The 24560-nt window shown below is 35.3% G+C and overlaps 1 protein-coding gene across 1 annotated transcript in view; it reads left to right on the top strand.

Annotated features, from left to right (window-relative positions):
• Positions 1 to 24560, top strand: part of ERBB4 (erb-b2 receptor tyrosine kinase 4) — a 1111475-nt gene that overhangs the window by 754433 nt on the left and 332482 nt on the right. The window contains exon 17 of the mRNA XM_042783534.1: positions 23413 to 23545. Coding sequence (XP_042639468.1) covers positions 23413 to 23545 — 133 coding nt within the window. The remainder of the gene's footprint in view (positions 1 to 23412; positions 23546 to 24560) is intronic.

A 24560-nucleotide genomic window follows, 5' to 3' on the forward strand; every position in this document is an offset into this window, starting at 1 on the left:
GGAAACCCAAGGAGGGGTCGTTATGAGTCGGGGCCTACTCGACGGCAAATAACAACAACAACAACAACATATATAATATAGATGTATTTCATCAGAACATCCTTAGCCTGACCCTCTACTAAAGTCTTAAACAAAAGTTGAAAGTAAACTATTGAGAGTTAAGGCAATCTCTTCTCATCTTATAATCAACACTCAAATAGAATTTATTGAATGATTTGAAACTTATAAAATGATTAGGGTTCTAACATATAGAATAAACCTTTGATCTTATACCTATTACTGCTGTTCACTCCTTAAAAGCATAGCAGTTTGTGTACTAAATGATTTCTATGCTTTATATAAAAAAAAGGTAGATTAAGTGCACAGCAGTGAAAGTACTGAAAGAAACTTCTCCAGTATGAATCATTATCTATACTCTCATAGTTTAGTCCCAAAACATATTTTGAAACTCAAAATATCATAGGCCTGGGTTATGTATTTGATAACTAATATGGTAGTTTCTTTTTTAATCATTTATAATCACGTAACAAGAAGAAGTTACTTGATTGCTATAAATCCCTCTACATTCATTTACTATTACTGTATAATCAGCTTTCACAAACTTGGCTTATAAAAATACCCATTCAATAGCTCACACTTCTTTAGGTAACAAGTCCAGGCATGGCGTAACTGGGTTCTCTGATAGGTCTCTCACTGCGCTGAATTCTGATTCTTTCTGAGCTATTTTCTCATCTGGAGCTTGGAGTCTTCTTCCGAGGACATTCAAGCAAGACACATCCCACTTCTTGCAGGCGCAGTATTGAGGTCTCCACTCCATTGCTGACTCTTGGCTGGAGGTGGGCCGGCTCCCTGTGGCCACGCACAGTGCTTGTTATGTAGCTTCAAAGCCAGCAACAGTGCATCACATCCTTCCAATGCTTTGAATATCTTACTAACCATCTCTCTGACCTCTTGTTTTGGACTGCCATTGAGCTCCATAGGGTTTTCTTGGCTTTAATCTTTACGGAAGCCAATCATCAGGTTTTTCTCCAGCAGACTTACTGGTGAGTTTGCACTTCCAAACTTTTATTATGCAGCGTAGCACTTACCATTTGTGCCACCTGAGCTCCTTCTCTGACCTCTAGAGTGAAACATAAACAGTTCAGATAATTACGTCAGGTCCACCTGGATTGTTTCCCTGCCTTAAAGTCAAGTGATGGACCTTAATTGCATCTGCAAAATTCTTTCACAATAGCACACTGATTACTGTTTTATTAGATAAATGGGAGAAAGTGTGTGTACTCCAGGGGTTAAGAATCCTGGGACACATCTTAGAATTCTGCTGCCACACCCACTACGGTGACTTAAGCATATAACATTTCAAATTGTTATTTCTTACCCCGCAAGGAACTTTATTTACTGTGTCTCATGCAACTTTGCCAGATGAGCATGACCTTTATATCTGTGGAAGAAATTGTTCTTACTATTTGCAAACCATTTATTCTATTCATGAAAAAATAAATAGAATGTAAAGGAAATAATAGCTGTTGTCTTAAAACTAACACTAAAGTTCATTCTGTACATTTATATATCATAGGGTCTCAATGTCAACAATGGCTCCAGTTATCCAATATTCCATGAATGAGCAATTCATAGATGCAATTCATATTAAACCACCCAAGGTTAACACCAAGTTTATAACTTTTTTTTTTATTCATCAGGATAGTAAGTCTTATGCAAGTGTCTCTAGACCTGCAGTGCCTAATTTGATAGCCACTTGGCATAGTGCCTAAGGCATTTGACTGCTAATCAGAAGGTTGGCAGTTCAAACCCACCAGCCACTCTGCTAAAGGAAGACTGGGCGATCTACTTCCATAAAGATTTACCACCTCAGTAACCAAAAGAGGGGTCTCTCTGAGGCAGAATCCACTTGATATCAGTGAGTTATTAGTTAGTTACTCACATGTCATTGAGCTCTTTAATTGTGGTTAAAATGAATTGAGATGTGCTGGAATTGTACAAAGTATGCTAGATTTTGAAGACTTAGTATGAAAAGGGATATGTAAAAATCTCATTAATAGTATTTTATATTGATCACATCTTGACAATTTAAAATTTTTGAACACATTGACTTCAACAAAAATATATTATCTTTAATTTTACTTTTTTTCATGTGGCTATTACTCACTACTGTTGAGTCAAATCTGACTCAGTAGTGACCCCTCCTTGGATTACCAAGGCAGAATCACTACGGAAGTAGATTGCCCAACCTTCCTTCCGAGGAGTGGCTGGTGGGTTTGAACCGCCAGCCTTCTGGTTAGCAGTCGCATACCTTAGGCACTATGCTAATATGGCTATTAGAATATTGAAAAGTACATATTTAGTTCATATCATTTATCTGTTGGACAGCACTGCTCTAGGCCAGTCATTATAAAAGTTTGAGTATTCTGACCAATTAAAACATTCATATCACATAGTCATGTGTGTATATATAAAATATACTATATTATGGAAATTTTAAAGGGTAAAATACAAATTTAATGCAGAAAGAATTCTAATAATGTCTTTTATTCCTACCTTGGAGGTTGTTTTATTGCGGAATGTGATATGCCAAAGGAGATGTAACCCATTGGCTAGTAGAAGACAGGTTGATAGAATAAATTCATTCCAGGAACTCCACATGTAGGCTTTTGTCCTATGAATCAGATTTTAGTAAAAGTTGTACACACAGTAAGAATAATGGAGGGAATGCTTTTGCATATTCACACAAGGGTATTTATTTCATCAGCTTCAACAGGGTACAGATGGCATGAGTCAGACAGCCCTAAGAAAAAACAGTTGTTTTCCTGAACCCATTGCATATACCTGGATTTATATATTTGCACACAGATCTTATGTACTTCTACAAGAACATACTGAAATATGACAATTCAAATCTGCACTTAGAATTCCCAATTAAATGTACTTTTTAAATTGAAAATTGCACAGTTTGAAGTACATCATATACTCTATTAAATTATTTTATAGCCAACATTCATATTTAAATATTGTTTCAATTTTTGTGTGTCACCAATGAACAATATTTAAGCTGAAAGATTTCCTAAGTACAGGTCAAATTTCTATTTTTGTATCTGACATACATTCAGAGGAAGTCAAAATGATTCACCGTATAATTTAGATATACATTGAATTAGTCCCTAAGTAAGTATCTTTTCTTTTTTTTCATATTTCCTATTTAACTAAAGGAAGCTAATTAACTGACACCCCCTTCTGTGATGTGGTTACATAAAATGATGTGTAGATATTAACTCAAATTGCTCTCTTTATGCCTTTTTTCTTATTACCTCAGCACATTCCCTAACTAATCATTCTTTCATACACATATAATTATTTTTCCATATTATGTATGTAGGTAGGAGCTAATTAACAGGGAGCACTTTGATTTATCAGTGAGATTCCCTCACAGTAATTTCATTTTCTACTACCATTAGCCCTCAGATCCAAAATGGTATTGAATTTCATTGTAGTTTCTGAGTAACTCAGTACTGAAAATGAATGACAAGGAATAAGAAACCCACCTCTAGTAAACTCTGAATGCTTTGTAGCCATTGTAATTTTTATAGCATTCTGTTCCTTTGCTCAGAGTAAAGTATTCCATATGCTGCAGTCATTTATGGAATAATTATAGTTACTTTTAGTGCAGTAAAAATAAAACAACAAAACAACGATGAAAAAAAATCCTTTTTTACCATAAAATGTGTAATTGTTGAATAGGAAAAAAAAAATCTTTATTTATGAAAAACAGCAAAATCTACACTTAGTAAGGGATGTTTATCTTTGAACTTTTGGACCCCAAATCTACAGTTCAAATTTAAATTTCAGAGTGGATAGAAACATTATTCTCTGTGCCAGGAAAAAAAACAATGTAAAAATAAAAATATCAGTTATTTCTTCCCCACAGTTGTGTTTCTTTTACCAAAATCCTCTGAAGTTTAGGAGCTTATTTTACCAGTCTTAAAAATAAAAAATAAAAATTCTGTCAGGTGTGCCACATTAACACATTTGACAAACATTTAAAAATAGTTACCACCATTACAATTTCACAAATGGGGAAACATTCAGAGTAATTAAGCAATTTATAAAATATCACTTACCTAGTAAATGAGAAACAAGATTTGACATGTATCTGATTGTAAGATCTTCACACCCCCCCTTTATATCTGACTGGTTCCCAAGTGGAAGACTTAAGAACTATTCTTGCAATGAAGATGACACAATATTTTACAGCCTACTAAAAAAAAAAAAAAAATATTCCACTCATTGTCTTTTCATTTGTCCTAACTTTTATTTGTTAAGCCTCCCCCCAGTATATATAAAATTCTTACCCTCGCACAGAATATTTCAATCTAATATGGCATCTCCACCACTCCTCTTATCAGTTTGTAATGAAGTATTGGGTTAATGCTGGAAGCTATGCCACTGGTATTTCTAATATGAGTAGAGTCATCAATGTGGACAGGTTTCAGTGGATATTCCAGACTAAGACAGACTAGGAAAAAAGGACATGGTAATCTAGTTCTGAAAAATTTGTCTCTGAGAACCTTAAAATGTCAGTGAAGCATTGCCTGATATAGTGCTATATGAGCCCTTTAGTTTGGAAGGCATTCAAGATACACCTAGGGAAGAGCTACCATCTCAAAGAAGAGTTAATCTTAATGGCAAGGATGAAGGAGAGCTTTCAGGACCTTCATATGCTGATACAGCACTACTCAAAATGAGAGGAACAGCTGCAAGCAGTCATTAATAACCAGACCATGGAATGTACAAAATATGCATGTCAGAACATCAGAAGTTGTAAAAAATGAAAGGGAAAACATCAAGATCAATATCCTCGATATTAGTGAACTGAAATGGACTGATAATGGCCATTTAAAATCAAACAATCATATGGTCTACTATTCCAGGAATAACAAATCGAAAAGGAATGTCATGGCCCTCATGGTCAAAGAGAAAAATTTAAAGTCTGTCCTAAAGGACAATGGTGGTAGTGATAGGATAATATCCAGACAATCAAAGAAGACCAATGACTAGGACTATTATTCAAATTTACACACCAAGCACTAAAGCCAAAGATGAAGAAATTGCAGATTTTACCAGCATCTGCAGTCTGAAATTGGTCACACATGCAATCAAAATGCATTGATGATGACTGGTGATTGGAATGAGAAAGTTGGAAACAAAGAAAAATCATTGGTAGTTAGAAAATATGGCATTGGTGAAAGAAATGACACCAGAGATTGCATGATACAATTTTACAAGATCAATGACTTATTCATTGCAAATATATCTCAATAACATAAATAGTGACTATACTTGTGGGCCTTGCCAGATGGACTACACAGGAATCAAATCAACTACATTTGTTGAAGGAGACCACATGGAGAAGGTCAATATAATCAGTCAGAACAAGGCCAGGAGCTGACTGAGCAACAGATCATCAATGGCTCATATGCAAGTTCAAGTTAAAGCTGAAGAAAATTAAAACACGTCCACAAGAGCCAAAATATGACTTTGATTATATCCCACCTGAATTTAGAGACTATCTCAAGAACAGATTTGATGCATTTATACCAAACAAGTTGTGTGATGACATCCAGAACATCATACATGAAGAAAGCAAATGTTATTAAAAAGACAGGAAAGAAAGAAAGGACAAAATGGATGTCAGAAGAGACTGAAACTTGCTCTTGAATGGAGAGTAGCTGAAGCAAATGGAAGGAATGATAAAGTAAGAGTTGAACAGAAAGTTTCAAAGGGAATCATGAGAAGACAAAATAAAGTATTTATATGATATGTACAAAGAACTGGAATTAGAAAACCACCTTTCTTAAGCCGAAAAAACTGAAGAAAAAAAAAGCCAAGCCTCAAGTTGCAAAATAGAAGGATTCTGTGGTCAAAATATTGAATGAGGCTGGAAGCATCAACAGAAGATGGAAGGAATTCACAGAGTCACTGTACTAAAAAGAAATGGTGGACATTCAGCCATTTCATAAGGTAACATGTGATCAAGAACCAATGGTATTAAAGGAAGAAGTCACAGCTTCACTGAAGAAATTAGTGAAAACAGAGTTCCAGGAATTGAATGCATGTCAATTTAGATGTTTCAACAAATGAATGCAATGTAGAAAGCACTCAGTCAGCTATACCAAGAAACTTGGAAGACAGGTACCTGGCCAACTAACTGGAAGAGATTCATAGTTGTGCCCATTCAAAAGAAAGGTGATCCAACAGAATGTGGAAATTATATAACAATAACATTAATATAATACTCAAATAAAATTTTGCCAAAAATAATTCAAAAATAGTTGCAGCAGTACATAGGCTATCAGAAATCAGGGAACTATCAGAAATTCAAGTTGGATCCAGAAGAGAAGTGAAAAATATTATTGCTGATGGCAGATGGATCTTGTCTGAAAGCAGAGAATACCAGAAAAAAAAAAATGTTTACCTGTGTTTCATTGACTAGGAAAGTCACTTGACTGTGTGGAACATAACAAATTATGGATAACATTGCAAAGAATGAGAATTCCCAAACACTTAATGGTGCTTATGAGGAACTTACACATAGACCAAGAGTCAGCTGTTCAAAGAGAACAAGGGGATACTGTTCCCCTGTTCTGATGGTTTAAAATCAGGAGTTATGCATTAGGGTTATATCATTTCACCATACTTACTCAATTTGAATACTGAGCAAATAATCTGAGAAACTGAGCTATATGAAGAAGAACATAGCATCAGGGTTGGAAGAAGACTCATTAACAACCTGTAATACGCAGCTGACACAAACTGGCTTTCTGAAAGTGAAGAGAACTCGAAGCACTTACTAATGAAGATCAAAGACTATATATAGCCTTCAGTATGGATTATACATCAAAATAAAGAAAACAAAAATCCACATAACTAGACCAGTAAGTACATCACGAAAAATGAACAAAAGATTGAAGTTGTGAAGGGTTTCATTTTACTTGAATACCCAATCAAAACCCACGGAAGCAACCATCCAGAAATCAGAGATGAATTGCATTTGAGTTGCACAAGACCTTTCCAAAGTATTAAAGAACAAAGATATCACTTAAAAGAATAAGGTTTGCCTGACCCAAGCCATGGTATTTTCAGTTGCCTCATATACATGCTAATGCTGGACAATTAATGAAGAAGACAGCACAAGAGTTAATGCATTTGAATTGTGGTGTAAACTACGAATATGAAGTATACCATGTGCTGCCAGAAGAACAAACAAATCTGTCTTGGATGAAGTATAGCTGGAATGCTCCTTATTGGATGGCAGACTTCACCTCTCATACTTTGGTCATATGTCAGAAGGGCCCAGGCCCTGGAGATGGATGTCTTGCTTCATAAATTAGATGGTCAGTGAAAAAGGGGAAAACCCTCAATGAGATGGAGTGACACAGTGGCTAGTACAATGGCAATGATTATGAGGATGACGCAAGCCTGGGCAGTGTTTCATTCTGTTTACAGAGAGTCATTATGAGTCAGAACCAACTTGACAGCACCTTCCAACAAGTTAACAATAAAGGATCTCACATTGTTTGTTCAAAATAGAACAGTACTTTCTAAATCTGAGCATATATTCTTAAAATTGCAATATAATATAAATTTTATGTATTCCAAATAGACTGGTAGCTAATCTAAGACATATGAGTAAATATTGTTATGTGCCGTCGAGTCGGACCTGACTCATAGAGACCCCTCCTTGGGTTTCCAAGGCAGTATCACTACGGAAGTAGATTGCCCCATCTTTCTTCCGAGGAGTGGCTGGTGGGTTTGAACCGCCAGCTTTCTGGTTAGCAGTCAAGTGCCTTAGCCACTATGCTACCAGAGTAAATATAGGCACTTTAAAAAATTGGTTTCTAATGTGGGAGCTATTTGTAAATTCTAAAATGATTTGATTACACTGCTGTGGTCCATCTGGGTATCACTTCCACCAGATCTGTCACTAATTCCATTAATGTTCTCCCTACCTCCCACACTGCAATGCCAGGCTTTGGACCTGTGAGAGTAAGCAAAATTGAACAAAGTGTTCAGATGGCAAAATATGAATTTTTGATTGTGCAATAGTTGCCTTTTTTGATGAGGTAAAAAGATATTTCTGGTAAGAAAAAGTTTCCCCTTTGTGATACAATAAAAGGGAGCTCTTGGGGCATAATGCCTAAGCCATTTGACTGCTACTAGAAAGGTGGAGGTTAAAACCTGCCAGCCACTCCTCAGAAGGAAGATTGGGCAATCTATTTGTGCAGCGATACCGCCTTGGAAACCCAAGAAGGGGTTGCTATGAGTCAGATCAGACCCGACAAGAGTGAGGGTTTTTTTTTTTTTTTTTTTACAGTAATTGGTTTTGTCTGCTTGAGCTGCTCTTTGAAATCTTCTGTTCAGCTCTTTTTTTTTTTTTTTTTTGATACAGTAAAAAGTACCATATTATGTTCATTTATAAAAGGAAAAAACAAAAAATCCTCCATATATGACATTTAAGAGTATTCAGTCAATAAATATTTATAATATTTACTACATATCAGGTATTATGCTAAGGCACTGAGGAGAGAATGTAGAGAAGAATTAACCTAGTCCTTGATATCGTAAAATTTATAGTTTAATGGAAGAGATAAATGTTATTTAATGTCGGGTTAGAATTATATAATCAGCCAAATCCTTTTATTCACAGTAATTATGTTCAGTAAAGTCTCCCCACACACAATGAGCAAATATAGTACCAGTTTTGCTAACCACAAATGGGATTTTGGTTTTCCACTATCCACAAACACATGTCTGTAATTTCACGAGAACTTTTAACAAATAAGAGAATTCACAAATACAAAATCTGGAAATCATGAGGATCAACTGCATTCTCATGATTATTTGCTATGAGGAAAATTGCAAATAGGTCTGGTAGTGTGAAGGTGTAAGGAAAAAAAATCACAGATGATATGTGGGTGTTTTGTCTGAATAACTGGGTGAAAGGTGATATAAACTAAGAAAACTCAGAAGGAAGTGAAGCAAATTCTATACGGAATTTAAAAAAAAAATTTGTTAGGGCCTGGTAAGTTTCAGAGACATTTGAGTGAAGGTATTGCATAGGCAGGTAGATAGAAGGATTGGAACTCTTACAGAGGGGTCTGAGTCATCATTCTTATTTAAATTTACCTTGGATGGAATTCCAAAGGCAGAAACAATAGATGGTAAAGCAAACTGAGTGAGCCAGAGGATGCTCCTCTTTGAGAAGCAGAGCAGAGAAGGGTACAATGTAGTAAAGAGGATTGAGGGGAGAATAGGAGGGAAAGCAGGAGAGTGTGAAGTTCTGGAAGCCAGTGAAGAACGTGTTCCTATGAGATGGGCAGTGAAACCATGTCTACCTAATGCTGATAGGGAAACAATGTTGACCATGTTGACAAAACAGATGTTATGGAAAATCTTGAAAAGTCAGAAGCCGTTTTCATCGGACTGGTGAGGAATAAATGGTTTAAGAGTTGAAACTCCTTAAGAAGAGGAGAGAAGACTGAATTGGATAGTTTATATAGACAAATATTTCAAGATGTTTTGCTGCAAAGGGGAGAACATGGAATCCAGGGAAAGTTGTATTTATTTGTGTTTTGCTTTTGTTTTTGTGATTTTGTTTTTCCTTAAGCTGGGAAATATAGCATGTGTGGAATCTTACAGGAATGCCTGGACAACAGCAGGGGCAATTGAATAAAATTCAGTGCATAAGTGACAGGGTTGGCTATGGGAAGGACTAGGCAGCATGCACCCATTGTGACTGGAAGAGATTCAGAGTATATAGATGAAACTGCAGCTAGACAGTGAATTTGATGGTAAGAATATGAAACAATTCACCTCTTACCCTCTTTTTAGCTCAAATATAAAATATCTTCATCTGAGACTAGGATGAGGGAGGCAATCGGGAATTTGAAGAAAGAGAAGGTGGGAAGTAGTTGGTTGAAAATAGAAAATGCGATATCTGTCTAGAAGTACAATGATATTGCTAGAAAATGCTGAAGTATCAACTTGAAACTTGTAGTCATAAATGAAAATGATCCCAATTGTTTTATCCAGTCATCTTATTGTTGCTTGGGTGTAAGCATGGGCAATTGGAGATTTGGATTCACCCATGATTCAGGTTTTTCCAGGTCAGTATGTAAGCGAGGAGGTAGGGGCCAGTGAATGACAGATAGATTAAGCAGCAATGATGATAACAAAGGATCATGAAAACTAAGTTGAGTAATGAGGGAAGTTGGCACATAAAGAAGGCCGCTGTACAATGAAGACATGGTAGGATTAGTGTCCTGAAAATTTCAATAGCATCACGTATTGTCAAAGTAGGAATACCAGGGTAGGTGGGCTGGAAGGATAGGAGGTGCTAGTCTGAATGTAAGTTCCTTGAAATCAGTATTCTGAGGTGTGTGGGTGGGTGTGTGTGCAATTACTGGTCATATAAATTATTTTATCAATGGCTGAGGCTATTGAAATTGAGAATTGGGAAGCCAGAATGTTAGATGAGAATAAAGAAGTAAGATGATTCAACAAATATTTAGGATTTAAAATCGATTACCCCCTGGGAAATTAACTGGATATGAAGAAACAGGGGACAAAACTATTAATTCCTAGGTCCCATCTTGTAAAATTGGGTGGATGTTGGTGACATTAACTGAGATGTGAAACAAAGAAGGGGTACTAAGTTAGTCATCATAAGTTTTGGATGTCACCAATCATGGCAGTTTTCTGGAAAAGGTAGAAGAATTAGGAGGCAAAGAAAAATGCAAAAGGATTATGCTTAAGAAAGAAAGCATGTCATTCACCAGTTTATCAGGTGGCAATATGCAGAAGGTAGAGAAAGTTTGAGGAGCTCTGGTAGCATAGTGCCTAAGGCACTTGACTGCTAACCAGAAGGCTGGCTGTTCAAACCCACCAGCCACTCCTCGGAAAGAAGGTGGGGCAATCTACTTCCGTAGTGATACTTCCTCAGAAACCCAAGGAGGGGTCGCTATGACTCGGGTCCAACTCGATGGCTCATAACAACAACAACAACAACGAGAAAGTTTCAGATAGATATGCAGCTTCAGTAGAAGGAGGCTGAAGGGGTTTCTGTTTAGTGGTCTCTGTTCTCTCTGGAGTTTTAGATAAACTCATCTTGGCAAGAGGGAGAAGAGTATATTTTAGTATGTATATGTGTGTATGTGTGTGTGTAAAGGGAGTGATGATCTGGGAAATTAAATTTAAATATAAACTGCTAATTTTTGCATTTAAAAATTTTTGACATTAATTCACAAATCATCAATAATTTGCAGTGTGGTGTTTTATATGCTTCCAACTTGAAGGTCACTCTATTTTATTTCTGCATGGGAAATAACAGGTTGTGGTTTGCTATCAGTGACTGTGGGTTCGTTAAATTAGAAGACTGTTAAATATATAATCAGAATCTAACAACATCCTTTATGAGTCTGAGAAATTAGCAGATTTCAGTACCTGTAGTGCTAATTGCAAAATGCTGATTATAACAATTACTCTAAATTACAGCATTACTACAAAACATCAGCAATTGTGCATGGATGGAACATTAGTAAATCAGAAAATCATATTTTTTCCCTATTTCATCTTTTTTTTGAAATGCTCTTCAGTAAGGCATTATTATGAAAAATTCCTTACTAATAAAATGTCTTTGATTTGTGAATGTGCTTATATACCTAAATTCATCTCTAAGGAATGGTTCTTATCTTAACAATTTGTCATAATTATCTCCTTTTTAAAACTAAAGCAAGAAAAAGCAGAATTTGCCATCTTGATGGTTAACAGTCACAGGTCATATGTTATATATGTCTCTTAATTTTTTTCTCCTTCCTGTTTATTTGTAAAATTATTTTCTTTAATTTAATTTAAAATGAAATTTCAAGTTACAAAAGTAATACATATTCAGTGTATTAAACATATATGTAGATATTTATTTTTTCCATTAATTTATCCATAATTTATCCATTTACTAGTAAATACGTAATCATAATAGGTTTGTTTACATACAGATATGAAAACACACTATACATATTACTCAGCAACAGTTTTCTCGCTTACTAGGACATTTTGGACAACTTTTCATGCCAAGAGACAGTTACTCCTTTTCATGGCTGCATAGTATTCCTAACTATCAGAGTACCACCAAGCTCCTATTGAAGGATAGTCAAGCTGTTTCTAATTTTATACCTTCTACAAATTAAACATTAAACATTGTATACATATGTATGCCTGACATTATACAAAGGATATTTAAATATCAACTAAAACATATGGGAAATATTCAATTTTATTGTTCAAATTTGCTAATAATTATTTGTTAAAAAAATCAAATAGGAAATAAAACCAAAACCAAAACCAAACCCACTGTTATCAAATGGATTCCAAGGCTATAAATCTTTACTGAAGTAGATTGCCTCATTGTCCTCCTGCAGAGCAGCTAGTGAGTTTGAACTGCCACTCTTGGGGTTGCAGCCAAATGCCTTACCCACTATGCCACCAGAGCTCACTTTAAATAGGAAGTATTAAAAATTATAGAAGTAAAAATACTTGAGTAAAAAAAGAACATGTGAATTAGTCTCATTATAAATAAATATATATATATATATATGTTGTGGTGGTGGTTGTATGTGCTGTCAAGTCGGACTGATTCGTAGCGACCCCTCCTTGGTTTTCTGAGGTGGTATCACTACGGAAGTAGATTGCCCAACCTTCCTTCCGAGGAGTGGCTGGTGGGTTTGAACAGCCAGCCTTCTGGTTAGCAGTCAAGTGCCTCAGGCACTACGCTACCAGAGCTGGGGGGTGATGCCGGGAATTGTGCATATACGCATATATAGAGATTCTGCCTTGGGGTAGTATGAGGGGTCGCTATGGAAGCAACTCAAAAGCAGTGAGTTTATATATATATATATATATATATACAATTTTATAACAGATCTTTTTTTTATATATACCTATCTAAAATTAGATAAAAGTACTCTGGTGGCCCAAAGTTTTGCTGCTAACCAAAAGGTTGGTAGTTTGAACCGACCCAGTGACTCAACAAGAGACCTGGCTATTTGCTTCTATAAAGATTACAGCCTACATTCCTCTATGGGGCTGTTTTACTCTGTTATATGGAGTCACAATGAGTCAAAATCAACTTAAAAGCACCCAAGATCAACAACAAAATTAAATGAATCTTTTCAAAGTATGGTTATAGGTTTTTCACCAAATTTGCCAAAGACTGTATGAATTACAAGTTTTTTTCTAAAGTTATTTTCTTTATGATGTTATTTCTCATATTATAGATAGCACTTGGTGGATAAAAATAGTTTAATTAATCCATTTTGAAATGTTGGTCATTTTTATATTGGTTTTAGGTAATCCTAGGTGGACACCTCCCATATATGGATCTTTAATATTTCAAAAGTTTATGGGATGACCTTGATATTATACTGTGAAATAATTAATAAGTAAATCTTAAGGAATGATTTGCTGAATTTTAGCAATGCCCAGTCTAAAGTAAGATCAGATTACTTGGAAGGACTTCTCTCTCTCTCTCCGATTACTATAAACATGATTACCTATCAATAAAGGATAGCTGGTATGAACTTTTTGAGTCAATGCCCATTACACACCATCTTAAATTTACAGTTGTGGTTTTTAGAGTGTTTTATTTGCTTGTATTTGGCTATTTTGCAAATAGCTAAAATTCTAATATACTTATTGGTCCTAAATGCACCCAAGAAAAGATGATAGCGTTCTCCAGCAACCAACTAACTCATCACCAGGGAGTGAAGTTAGGGCACATTAGCTACAATCTCTTGCTTGCCTATGGGGCATTGGTGGCTTAGTGGTAGAGTTATTACCTTCCATGGCAGAGATCTGGGTTTGAGATCTGGCCAGCATGAGTCCATCTGTGATTAATGTGTGCCGCTATGATGCTGAGCAGGTTTCAGAGAAGCATTTAGATTAAGGCAGGGTAGGAAGAAAGTCCTGGTAATCTACTTCTAAACAATAGTTGTAGTTGTGCACAGAGTCCCTATGAGCCAGGGACCAACTCAAACGCAACTAACAACAACTTACGACCCTCTCTATTCAACCTAAGCAAAACCGAATGTTTGCATAAACTCAACTGGTATGATTATAAGTATAGATAAGTCATCTGCCCAAATAATACCTCAAATGGAAAAAAAAAGATATATAATTAGAAAAAAAAAATTAAAAGGCTGAGATAAAGTTTATAGATGTCTATCAGTCAATAAATTTTAAAGGAATTAGTTTGTCCCTAAATTATTTTAAATTGCTTCCTTAATGACCATTTACGGAAAAGAGCAATTTTAAAATGTCCTCTTCTGAATGTCCATAAGCAATAGATAGCATCTGATGTGGCTGAATATTGATAAGGGGCTCTGGTGGGGTAGTAGTTAAGACATTTTCCTGCTAACCAAAATGTCAGTGGTTCGAACCAACCAGCTACTCTGTGGAAGAAAGATGAGGCAGCCTGCCTCTGTAAAGACTTGGGGGTCACTATGATTCAGAATCAACTCAATGGTAGGTCTTTTTTTTTTTTTTTTTTTTTTTAATATGGCTGACTATTAATGAATATACATAATTTCACAATAGAGAAATACTAGACAAGCAACAGATTGAAAAATTAATTATTTTGCTAGAAACAAAGTGTATTTTGCATTGATGGATTATCTCCCCATCATAGCAATGATTTATTTTGTATGCAAATGAAATGGTTTCAGGCAAATTATAAAGTTGTCTTGCTATTATATTATTTCAATGTTGTTTGAATTGTCTTAGGCTCAATTTTATTTTCCTTCCCTTACTTTATCTGGTAGTTCTGAATCTGTACTCAGTATCTGCAGAATCATAACATCTAAGCAAAAGCATTTGAAAAAAAAAAAAAGTTTTCCCCATAATTAGAAATGTGTTCTAATTAGGGATTGGGTGTTTATATATCTTTAAAAAGGAGTTATATTACTAAACATTGTTATTAGATGCTTTAAATGTGTTTCCATGAATTCTGTCACAATAAACCACCCCTTAGAATATAAAAGTAATATATTCTATGTTAAAAACAGTATTTTAAGTGGAGCGCAATGACCAAAAGCCTTTGTGAAGGAGGGTTTGTTTGTCTTTTCTCCAAGTCCTCTGTGGAGTATTTGAAAACAGAGTAGACAGAAGCAGCCTCACCCTCTCATTTTTTTCCTTGGGTTACTTCCAATCTACTGTGGGCACAGGAATTAGAAAAAATTAGGTATTTGTGTTTTGCCAACTTAAATGCTAATGAAGAATTCTGTTTTCCACATGTTCCCTTTATTGATCTGCAGCATTGCTTCAGATGAATAAGGTTGGGAAGCATTCTACTAGTTCTCAACTTTATCCGGGGACTCTGACATAGTGTGGTGGGGAGTTAACAATGATTTAAAAAAAAAAAAGCTTGTCTGAAAATGAGTTTTGCTGCTTTTAGGGTAAAATATTATTTTACTATCTAAAAAAAAATGAATAAACAAATATATAGAGAAGCATTAAATACCCCTTCTCCATTATCTCTTTCATTAAAGATATTTTGTAATTATACTTCTATAAAGTTTAAAAATATATAGAAATCTCTGAAAATTTTGTTGCATATGTGCTTTTATGGATTGATTTAAGATAAAAAGTATATATGTATTTGTAGAAGTAAACTATTATTCGTGCAGCAATTATTTAGTTCTTTTCATGAGACAATAAACTAGGCTCCAAAGAAATATAAAGATGCCTGTGAAACAACACCAGCATTTAAAGGGCTTACATTTGCACCTTTAAAAATAAAAATGCTATTGTTTTACATTAAAGCTCTGGTTATCTACATATAGGTATTTTCCTCCCTATAGGTATTTGAAATTTATACAATCCTCATGAAAATAAGACCGTTAAAATAGCAACTGAGTTCTAGAACTTCGAGGTGTGCCAAACTAACCTAGACGTCAATGGAAGCCACAGGATATGTAAGAAGTAAATTCTATAGACCAGAAGAAAAGAACTATTTTCCCTCAACGTGATAGATCATACCTAAGAACAGAGCAAAGGACAGTAATAAACAAAGGCCTGGCTTACATGTGTTTGTAAGCTTTTTGCTAGTTTAAATAGATTTGGAATATAGAATCAAAAGGAAAAATAAAATTACCATTTGCCAAAATAGGAGAAACTCAGGAACGAATAAAAACCAAAAGCCAAACTCACTGCCATCGAGTTGATTCTGACTCATAGCAACCCCCATAGGGATTCTGAGGCTGTAAATAGTTACCAAAGTAGATTGCCCCAACTTCCTTCCATGAAGCAGCTTGTAGGTTTGAACCTCTGACCTTCTGGTTAGTAGCCAAATGCCTTACCTACTACACCACCAGAGTGCCTTCAGAGAGGAATAGGCAATAGTTTGTATTCTTATTTTTATTTGCCAGGGTGGGGTTTAGGGAGGGGAAAGACCAAAATTTATTTTATAATCAAGACATCTGAGATATTAGAGATCCAAGTGGAGACATCAGGTAGGCAATTGGATATATATGAGTTCAGGGAAGAGGTATGGACTGAAGACATAAATTTGCCAATCATTATCACAAATAAAGAGATTGATGCTATCGTATCTGGCATATCTAGAGAGTAAGTATAAAGTGAGATGTGAAGAAATCCTCCATTCAGAGTTCACGGAGTTGAGGAGACAGCAGTAAAAATCCAGAAGAGAAATGACCGGAGAACAGACAAGAGAAAGTGGCGTGATGAAGCACACGGGATGATAGTGTTTCAAGACTGGGAAAGTAACCACTTATGCTAATGAGATGCTGATTGAGACCAATGCTAAGAAATGACTATGATTTGACAATAGATCACCATTGGTGGTCTTGAGAAGAGCTAATTCAACCGTAAGGGAGTGACTAAAAATATGATGGGGGTTAATTCAAGAATCGAGAGAGCAGGAATGAAGTGAGCAATGGCAGGAAACTATTTTGTAGTAAAAAGTAGTAAAAAAAAAAACCCCAATAATAATAAAACAAAAGCTGGAGAGAGACAAAGAGTTTAGGAAAGTTGTGGGATTTCTGCTTGTTTTTGTTTTGTAAGATTGAGCATATTGCAGTTTGTACACTGATGGGAAAGCCCTTGTACCTTGGCACTCAAAAGTGTGGTTCTGAGACCAGTGGCACTGGCACTGGTTAGAAGCAGCTTGCGAGGAATGCCCACTCTTGAGCCTCCCCCACCCCGCCCCTCCTAATGAAAATTTACCTTTTAGGAAGACTCTTGTTCACATTGCAAAGCACTGATAGAATATGGATTGTACCAGTACCTGTAAATAAATGAAATTGTTTGATATTTTATACAAAATTAAAGATTGGTCTTAGAAGCACAGTTGATCCATAGTAATTGGAGAAAACAGTATGTATGGGCCCTGGCAATTCACATTGGGTCATTGATATGCTGGTGATGGGAGAGGCAAAGTTTGATTGGTTTTATTTTCTCAGTGAAATAGGAAGCGAAACCAGCAGAATATAAGGGTAAGGGAAAAGCTGTCAGAGATCCCAGGAGAGTGGAAAATATGTGGACTAGTCTATTCAGAGAATGAGAACACGTTCAACTATATAAATACCACTGCTGTCAACTTAATTACAACTCACAGTGACTCTGTTGGACAGAGTAAAACTGCCCCATAGGGTTTCCTAGGCTGTAATTTTCATAGAAGCTGACCACCAGGCCTTTCTACCACAGTACTGCTTGTTGTTGTTGTTGTTATTTGCCATCGAGTTAGCCCTAACTCATAGCGACCCCTCCTTGGGTTTCCGAGGCAGTATCACTACGGAAGTAGGATTGCCCAACCTTCCTTCTGAGGAGTGGCTGGTGGGTTTGAACAGCCAGCCTTCTGGTTAGCAGTCAAGTGCCTTAGGCACTATGCTACCAGAGCTCCTCACAGTACTGCTGGATAGGTATAAACCCCTAACCTTTAGATTAGCATAGATAAATCATGAAAAAAATCTGAGCACCAAAGATTCATATGAGTCTTCAAAAGTATCTTGTTAAAAGAGAAATTATTTCTACTGTACTCCCTTTCCATTCATAAGTGGATTATACACATCCTCAGGATGAAGTTCTTAACTGTGAGGATATTTGCCTCAAAATCAAGCCTAAAAGTTTGTACACTTTCCTCAAGTTCATAAAAAATAAAAATAAATAAGAACAACAAAAAATAGACTTAAATATTGCCTATAAAGACAAAGAAAGAATTGCAGAATTGCAAAGAAACTATTGGAAATTTTTCTAAGAAGCTGATCCTAGAACTGAAAGAAACCTGATATTTGCATATTTGTTTCATGAACATGTTAAATATGAAAGTTTTTGCAACACAGCATTATTGATTAAAATGTGGCCTTTACATATTGAAAATAAAATGGAAAAATAAATAAATGAAGGTATATTTTAACACAAGAAGACAAGCCGAGAAACATTCCCATCTGCTTAGGCAGAGAGAGGGTAAACTCTGATGCCTTTGCTTCAGCAGTAACCTGTTTGGGCATATTTAAGATGTGGGAGTGGAACCTCAATTCCTCATGAAAAGAAAGAGACATACTTTTTATCCTAGTCTTCATCAAGAAAAAACTGTAACTTGTCAATTGATGTCTGCCTCAGTATCCAGCCCACATCACTTTCATTTGCTCAGAAAAGGAAAGATATGTCATATTTTATGAAATGTCAATGTTTCCAAGTGTTTTAAGGTGTCTTGTTTCAAACCTGAACCTCTTTGGGAAACTCAGAACAGTGTAGCAGTGCAGTAGGCACTGGCAATATCATATCATGGTGGATAGTGCTTATCTTTGCCTTTTTTAAAGGAAATCATTTTTTTTTCAGACAAAAAATAAAATCCTCAGTATTTTCTCATTGAGAAAATAAAATGAAGCTCAAAGTTTAAGAATAATGTAACTTAATATATTAATGAAACCCAAGAGTATAATAATGTTTTAATAAACTTGAGCATTGCAATATAGATAAAATGACAGTATGATTAGAATTAAATAGTAACCTACTTCCAAATCACAGAACAAGGTAATCAGTTGCTCTCATCCTTATAGTTTTAAGCCAACACTTGACATTGTAGTGCCATGTTTTCTATCCTTTAGAAAGTCCAATCATTTTTCAATGGAGAGCCAAGCAAACAAGCATATAAAATTCCTGTTACAGACTGTGGATTACAGCGTATCATAGATTCCTTGTGTTTGACTCTTCTGATCTTATGAATAGTGTCACATTTGAGATGTTAGTGGCTTCTCTGCCTCACATACAGTAAGAAAACACTCTCAGATTCATAGCTTAGTTGGCAATAGCCAGCATCAGACACAGGAAGGGTATACAGCAATTTAAAGAAGAAACTCAAATAGCTAAGTCCCCTTCATCAAAGGCACCACATAAAATATATATATATATATATATATATATATATTATTCTTTACTTTTAGCCATTAAATTTCAGGGGTAAAAAAATGAGCATCTGTTCTACATCCAAATATTTAAAGATCCTCAAAATTGATTAAGTAAGCAACGTTTAAATAGTTAGTACTACCTTTTCAGCTTAACTTGACTTTATGGAACATAATGTTAATTATAAGAAACATAATGGTAATTAAATATATATAATGAATAGAACATATATGCAAAAGTAGTTAGATTGTAAAAGTGGACAGGGAATAGTAAACTGAAATCTTCATTTAAAAAATGCAAAATAAGCATTCAAGGAAAAAAGGCCATTATTATAAAAGTAAAGGTTAGGACAATGATTATTTTTTTCTTTATTTCTCTGAAATATAATTTAATAAGCTTTTATTTAGCAAGTATAGATACATTACAGAAAATTAGCAAAAACAGATTAACTGAAATACAAAAATAAGAGCACCATGTTCATACCACCCAGAGACAACTACAGTTTAGTAACCAGAAGGCTGGAGGTTCAAACCTACCAGCCACTCCTCAGAAGGAAGGTTGGGCAATCTATTTCCATAGTGATACTGCCTCTGCAACCCAAGGAGGGGTTACTATGAGTTGGGGCCAACTCAACAGCACATAACAACAACAGCATACATTATTCCAGAATTTTTTGTACTTATATCTGTGAATTTTGAGATGCACTGTTTTGTAAACCAATATTTTAGTTCATAGTCCATCTCTTTTATATGGCAGCAAATTCTCTTATCATCTATTGCCCAATTCATATTTGAGACACTGGCAGTTCAAACCCACCAGCCACTCCTTGGAAGGAAGACTAGGCAATCTACTTCTGTAGAGATACTCTCTCAGAAACCCAAGGAGGGGTTGCTATGAGTCAGGGATGACTCGATGGCAGTGAGTTGTTTTTTTTTTTCTTTTTGGAGGACCCAGTCCAGCGTTGCCCATCACGACTGGCTGTTATATCTATGAAGTCTTCTTAATCTATATGAGTACCTTTTTTATGACATTTCCTTATTAAAGTGAATATGGAATTTGTCTTATAGAATGTTCCTCCTTCTCATTGTGACTGATTGCATCCTTTGTGGTCAGTGACTTATTTTTCAAGACTAGATCCTGCTGGCATATGAAGAATTTGGCTTCTTAAAATAACCAGGAAAACAATATGTATGTTTTTAGATGCAGAAACTGTAGCTGTCTATTTTTTTCAGGTGGTTTTTACTTCTGCCACCAAGAGAAGAAAAAAGGAAAGAATCCCAAATCAGTGAAAGGAACTATTGTGGGAAAATATTGAATGTAAATGCTAACTATAAGGACATAATAAGTACTTTTTATTGGGGTTTTGATGACTTATTTTCATTACCCTAACAAATCTAAGTGAGCAGCTCTGGTAGCTTAGTGCCTAAGGCTACCAGAAGGCTTACTAACCAGAAGGCTCTCAGTTCAAACCCACCAGTCCCTCCTCAGAAGGAAGATGGGTAATCTACTTCCATAGTGATGCCGCCTTGGAAACTCTAGGATGGGTCGCTATGAGTCGGGTTCAACTCCACGGCACATAACAGCAACAACAAAAAACAATCTAAGTAATAATGCCATAACAGCTCTCCATTGGAATTAGATAAAACTAATAAAAATACAGAGTTCTTGTTTTTGTTCTAAGGGAGAAAATTTTTTTTTTTAAATGGATAACAAAAATAAGGTAGAATACTTTCTTTTAATTTACATTGACATGGACATATAATTTCATAAATATATCCCACTTAAGCTTGGAAAGGAGTTCTGTTGACATCGTGGGTGAGGCATTTCGCTGCTAACCAGGAGGTTGGCAGTTCAAACTCATCAGCCACTCCACAAGAGGAAGATGAGACAATAGACTTCCATGAAGATTTACAGGCTTGGAAACTCAATGGGGTCGCTATGAGTCAGAATCAACTCGATGGCAGTGGGTTTAAGCTTAGAAAATAAATAAGCATAGAAAATTTAGAGCTTGGCCCAAATTTACAATCAGGACAACGTTAGGTACTAGTCTCAATCGTTAATCTTTGCCATAAATGAAAAACCAGGCTAAGAAAATAAAAATATAACCCTTCCTATAGTAGTTGTATTTCAGTTATATTGTAGGTACTTGAGCTGAAGCTTATGTCTTGGAGTTTAAAATCTAAAATATTTTCTAAAATACATATTTCAGTGGCATGCACTAAAATATGATCTTAAACACAAAAGCACATCACAATGATGAGTTTGTGTCCATACTGTAGTTTAATTTTCTTAGCATAGATTTTTATATCCTTCAAAACTCCCATTTAGGAAAATCTTGTTGAATTATAGCTACATTTCAGTACACTATACTACTTAGAGCTGTCAGGAAGCAACCTTTAAGATGAACTATTTTTCAGGGTTTTCTGCAATTTTATATAACAATATGGCAGTCATAATCTTTAAAATATATGACTTCATTTATAGAGAAGTTTACACAATTTTTTTTTTTCCCGAAAGCTCTTTCAATTTCAAAATTTTATTTTAGATCATTCACTATCATTATTTTTCAGGTATCTTTGAGCAAAAGTATATTTTGTAAGGGCATGTCAGGTTTTTTTGTTTTGTTTTTTTCACCTAAGAAAATGTAGAGTAGCCTCTTTTATAAACAGGTATATAAGATACAAAATGTTTTATGGGAAGCACAGGAGTAGAGGGAATTCTTGTTTAGTTTTCATATCTGTCATGGCCTCATGATCAAATATTTATTAGGTAACACTGAGGTGTTTTGCCCTGAGCTATTTGCTTGGAATGTGAAATTAATATATGACAGGACCCTGACCACAGAAATCTCACAGATGCTACACCTCCAGAACAAGAAGTTAAAGCCATAACAATTACTGTTCAACCAGAGTGAAAACTTATCTTAAAAAATAGTAGGAAGTGATCAGCTTCAAAATTATTTCTTAGCTAAAAATATGTTGCAGAAACATTTTAAGGCTTAAAAAAATCTCCAATCTCCTCTGAATCACTCGCTTCATGGTGTTGTTTACACCTTTGTATGTAATACTTAATGAGGGGATTTGTTTTGTAGGTCTATGATGTTTAGGCATACTTTTGATTTTCATACTAACTCCTTCATCATTCAGAAAATATTTCTCACTTAATTCTTGTCTGTCTCCTGCCCTTTCTCCTATCAGAATTGTCCTTATCAGTTTCAGATAGCAGTTTTGGCGATAATAACTCCTTTATTGGCACCCTAATATTCTACAAGTGTGAGGTTTATGTCTTTAGACAACTCTTTATGTCTCTAGACCATTCATTTTTGTTTCAAAGCAGTAATTCTTAACTAGTCGATTTTGGCAGACATTGGGCAATGTCTCCAGACATTGTCATGCCTGGAGAGAGGGAGTGCTACTGCCATCTAGTGGGTGGAGGCCAGGGATGTTGCTAAATATCCTACAAGAGACCCACAAGAGCCCGAAATGTCAACAGTGCCACTGTTGAGAAAGTCAGCTGAAGAAAAGATGCTGAAAATAATATTAAAGACAACAGCAATACTATTAGACTATGTTTTTTACAACTTTTTAATAGATTAAAACTAAAATTGAAATTAAAGCAATTTAAAATGCTCCCACATCAACATCTTGATACATGTTTTTCATTGTTACCAAAATTTACATGAAACTGCATGGTGTGGCTCCTCATCTTCAAAGATTAGTTTTATGTGCATGATTTATTATTATCTTTTTTTTTTAATTTTTAAAAAATTGTTTATCATGAAAGAAAAATTGTCAGAGCCCTAGTACATTTTTATTTGTGCTTTCTCTAACTGACTAGATCTGTGGTATGTGGATAATGTCATGTACAACCGCTCATTCCTCTGTCTTCTCTCCCTTTATAAGTTTTTCTCATTCTGGTTGGCAGAACTCCCCTGATTGCCGCTGGAGTCATCGGTGGGCTCTTCATCCTGGTCATCATGGGTCTGACATTTGCAGTGTATGTTAGAAGGAAAAGCATCAAAAAGAAAAGAGCCCTGAGAAGATTCCTGGAAACAGAGGTGAGGTGTCCATTTCTCTTCCTGCATTTAAGGATACTTATTAAGTTTGTAAAGTCAAGATGAGATTCAGTGTTCTAATTCAGGTGAAAATTGTGGTCAATCTCCTGCTGAGAGTTTGCATTTTATAACACATTAAATTAAGTTGACAAAAAATAAGGGGATATAGTAAAAGTAGTCAAAGCAAGCTCATGACTTCAAGAGGGTAAAAAGCAGAAGGCAAGGAAGTTATCATAATGAGGGAAAAATAGACATTGTTTTTGTTTTTGGAGAAGGGTTACCATTGGCAACCTGTGGGTAGCAGATAGCTCAGTATTGATGGAACTAGAAAACATTAGAAAGAGTTGGAATTTTTCTGGTTCAAATAAGTCATTAAATTAAAAGCCAGTGAAGACAGCTTACAGGATAAAGCTTAGTGTTGTAATCACATAGACCTTACAACATAATTTATAAGATACATTTAATGTTATGCATGATAGTTATTGTGAATATGATAAATACACATACATTGTTACAATTTCCTTTCTATGACCAAACTGAATTCTCTAGCACACAAACTGATAGTTTATATTGAAGCACTGTACATGAGACAGAAGAAAAATTATTACAAATAAGTATGCATTACCAGATCCTTCTTAATACCCATCCTACATCTCCCTATTGATACAGACACAAGTGCCTGCCTGAAGAATTCAGAACAATTCTGTTGTAAGATCAGAAGTCCCTGGGTATATTTTCTGTCTGATTGTCAGGGTGACAGTCTGACTTTTCCCCTTAAAACTGACTGGTTTGGGAATACCCATTCATTTATAGCTACATAGAGGAAAATACTTTCTGAAGATGGGAGTTATCTGAAGTTGGAATTAGCTGTCTCATCACTAGACAGGTTCAAACCCAGAAATTTAGTCAACTCCATGTATGGAAAAACACAATAGTAATTTGTACATGAGCTGGATGTTTACAGAAGGTCAGTTTGACCACTTTCAACCTTGCACGTGTAAACAAAAAGTGGATGCCA

This window comes from Orycteropus afer, unplaced genomic scaffold (genome assembly GCF_000298275.1).
Source record: "Orycteropus afer afer isolate SDZICR_OR568_19922 unplaced genomic scaffold, OryAfe1.0 scaffold00002, whole genome shotgun sequence".
NCBI classification, from domain to species: Eukaryota; Metazoa; Chordata; class Mammalia; order Tubulidentata; family Orycteropodidae; genus Orycteropus; species Orycteropus afer.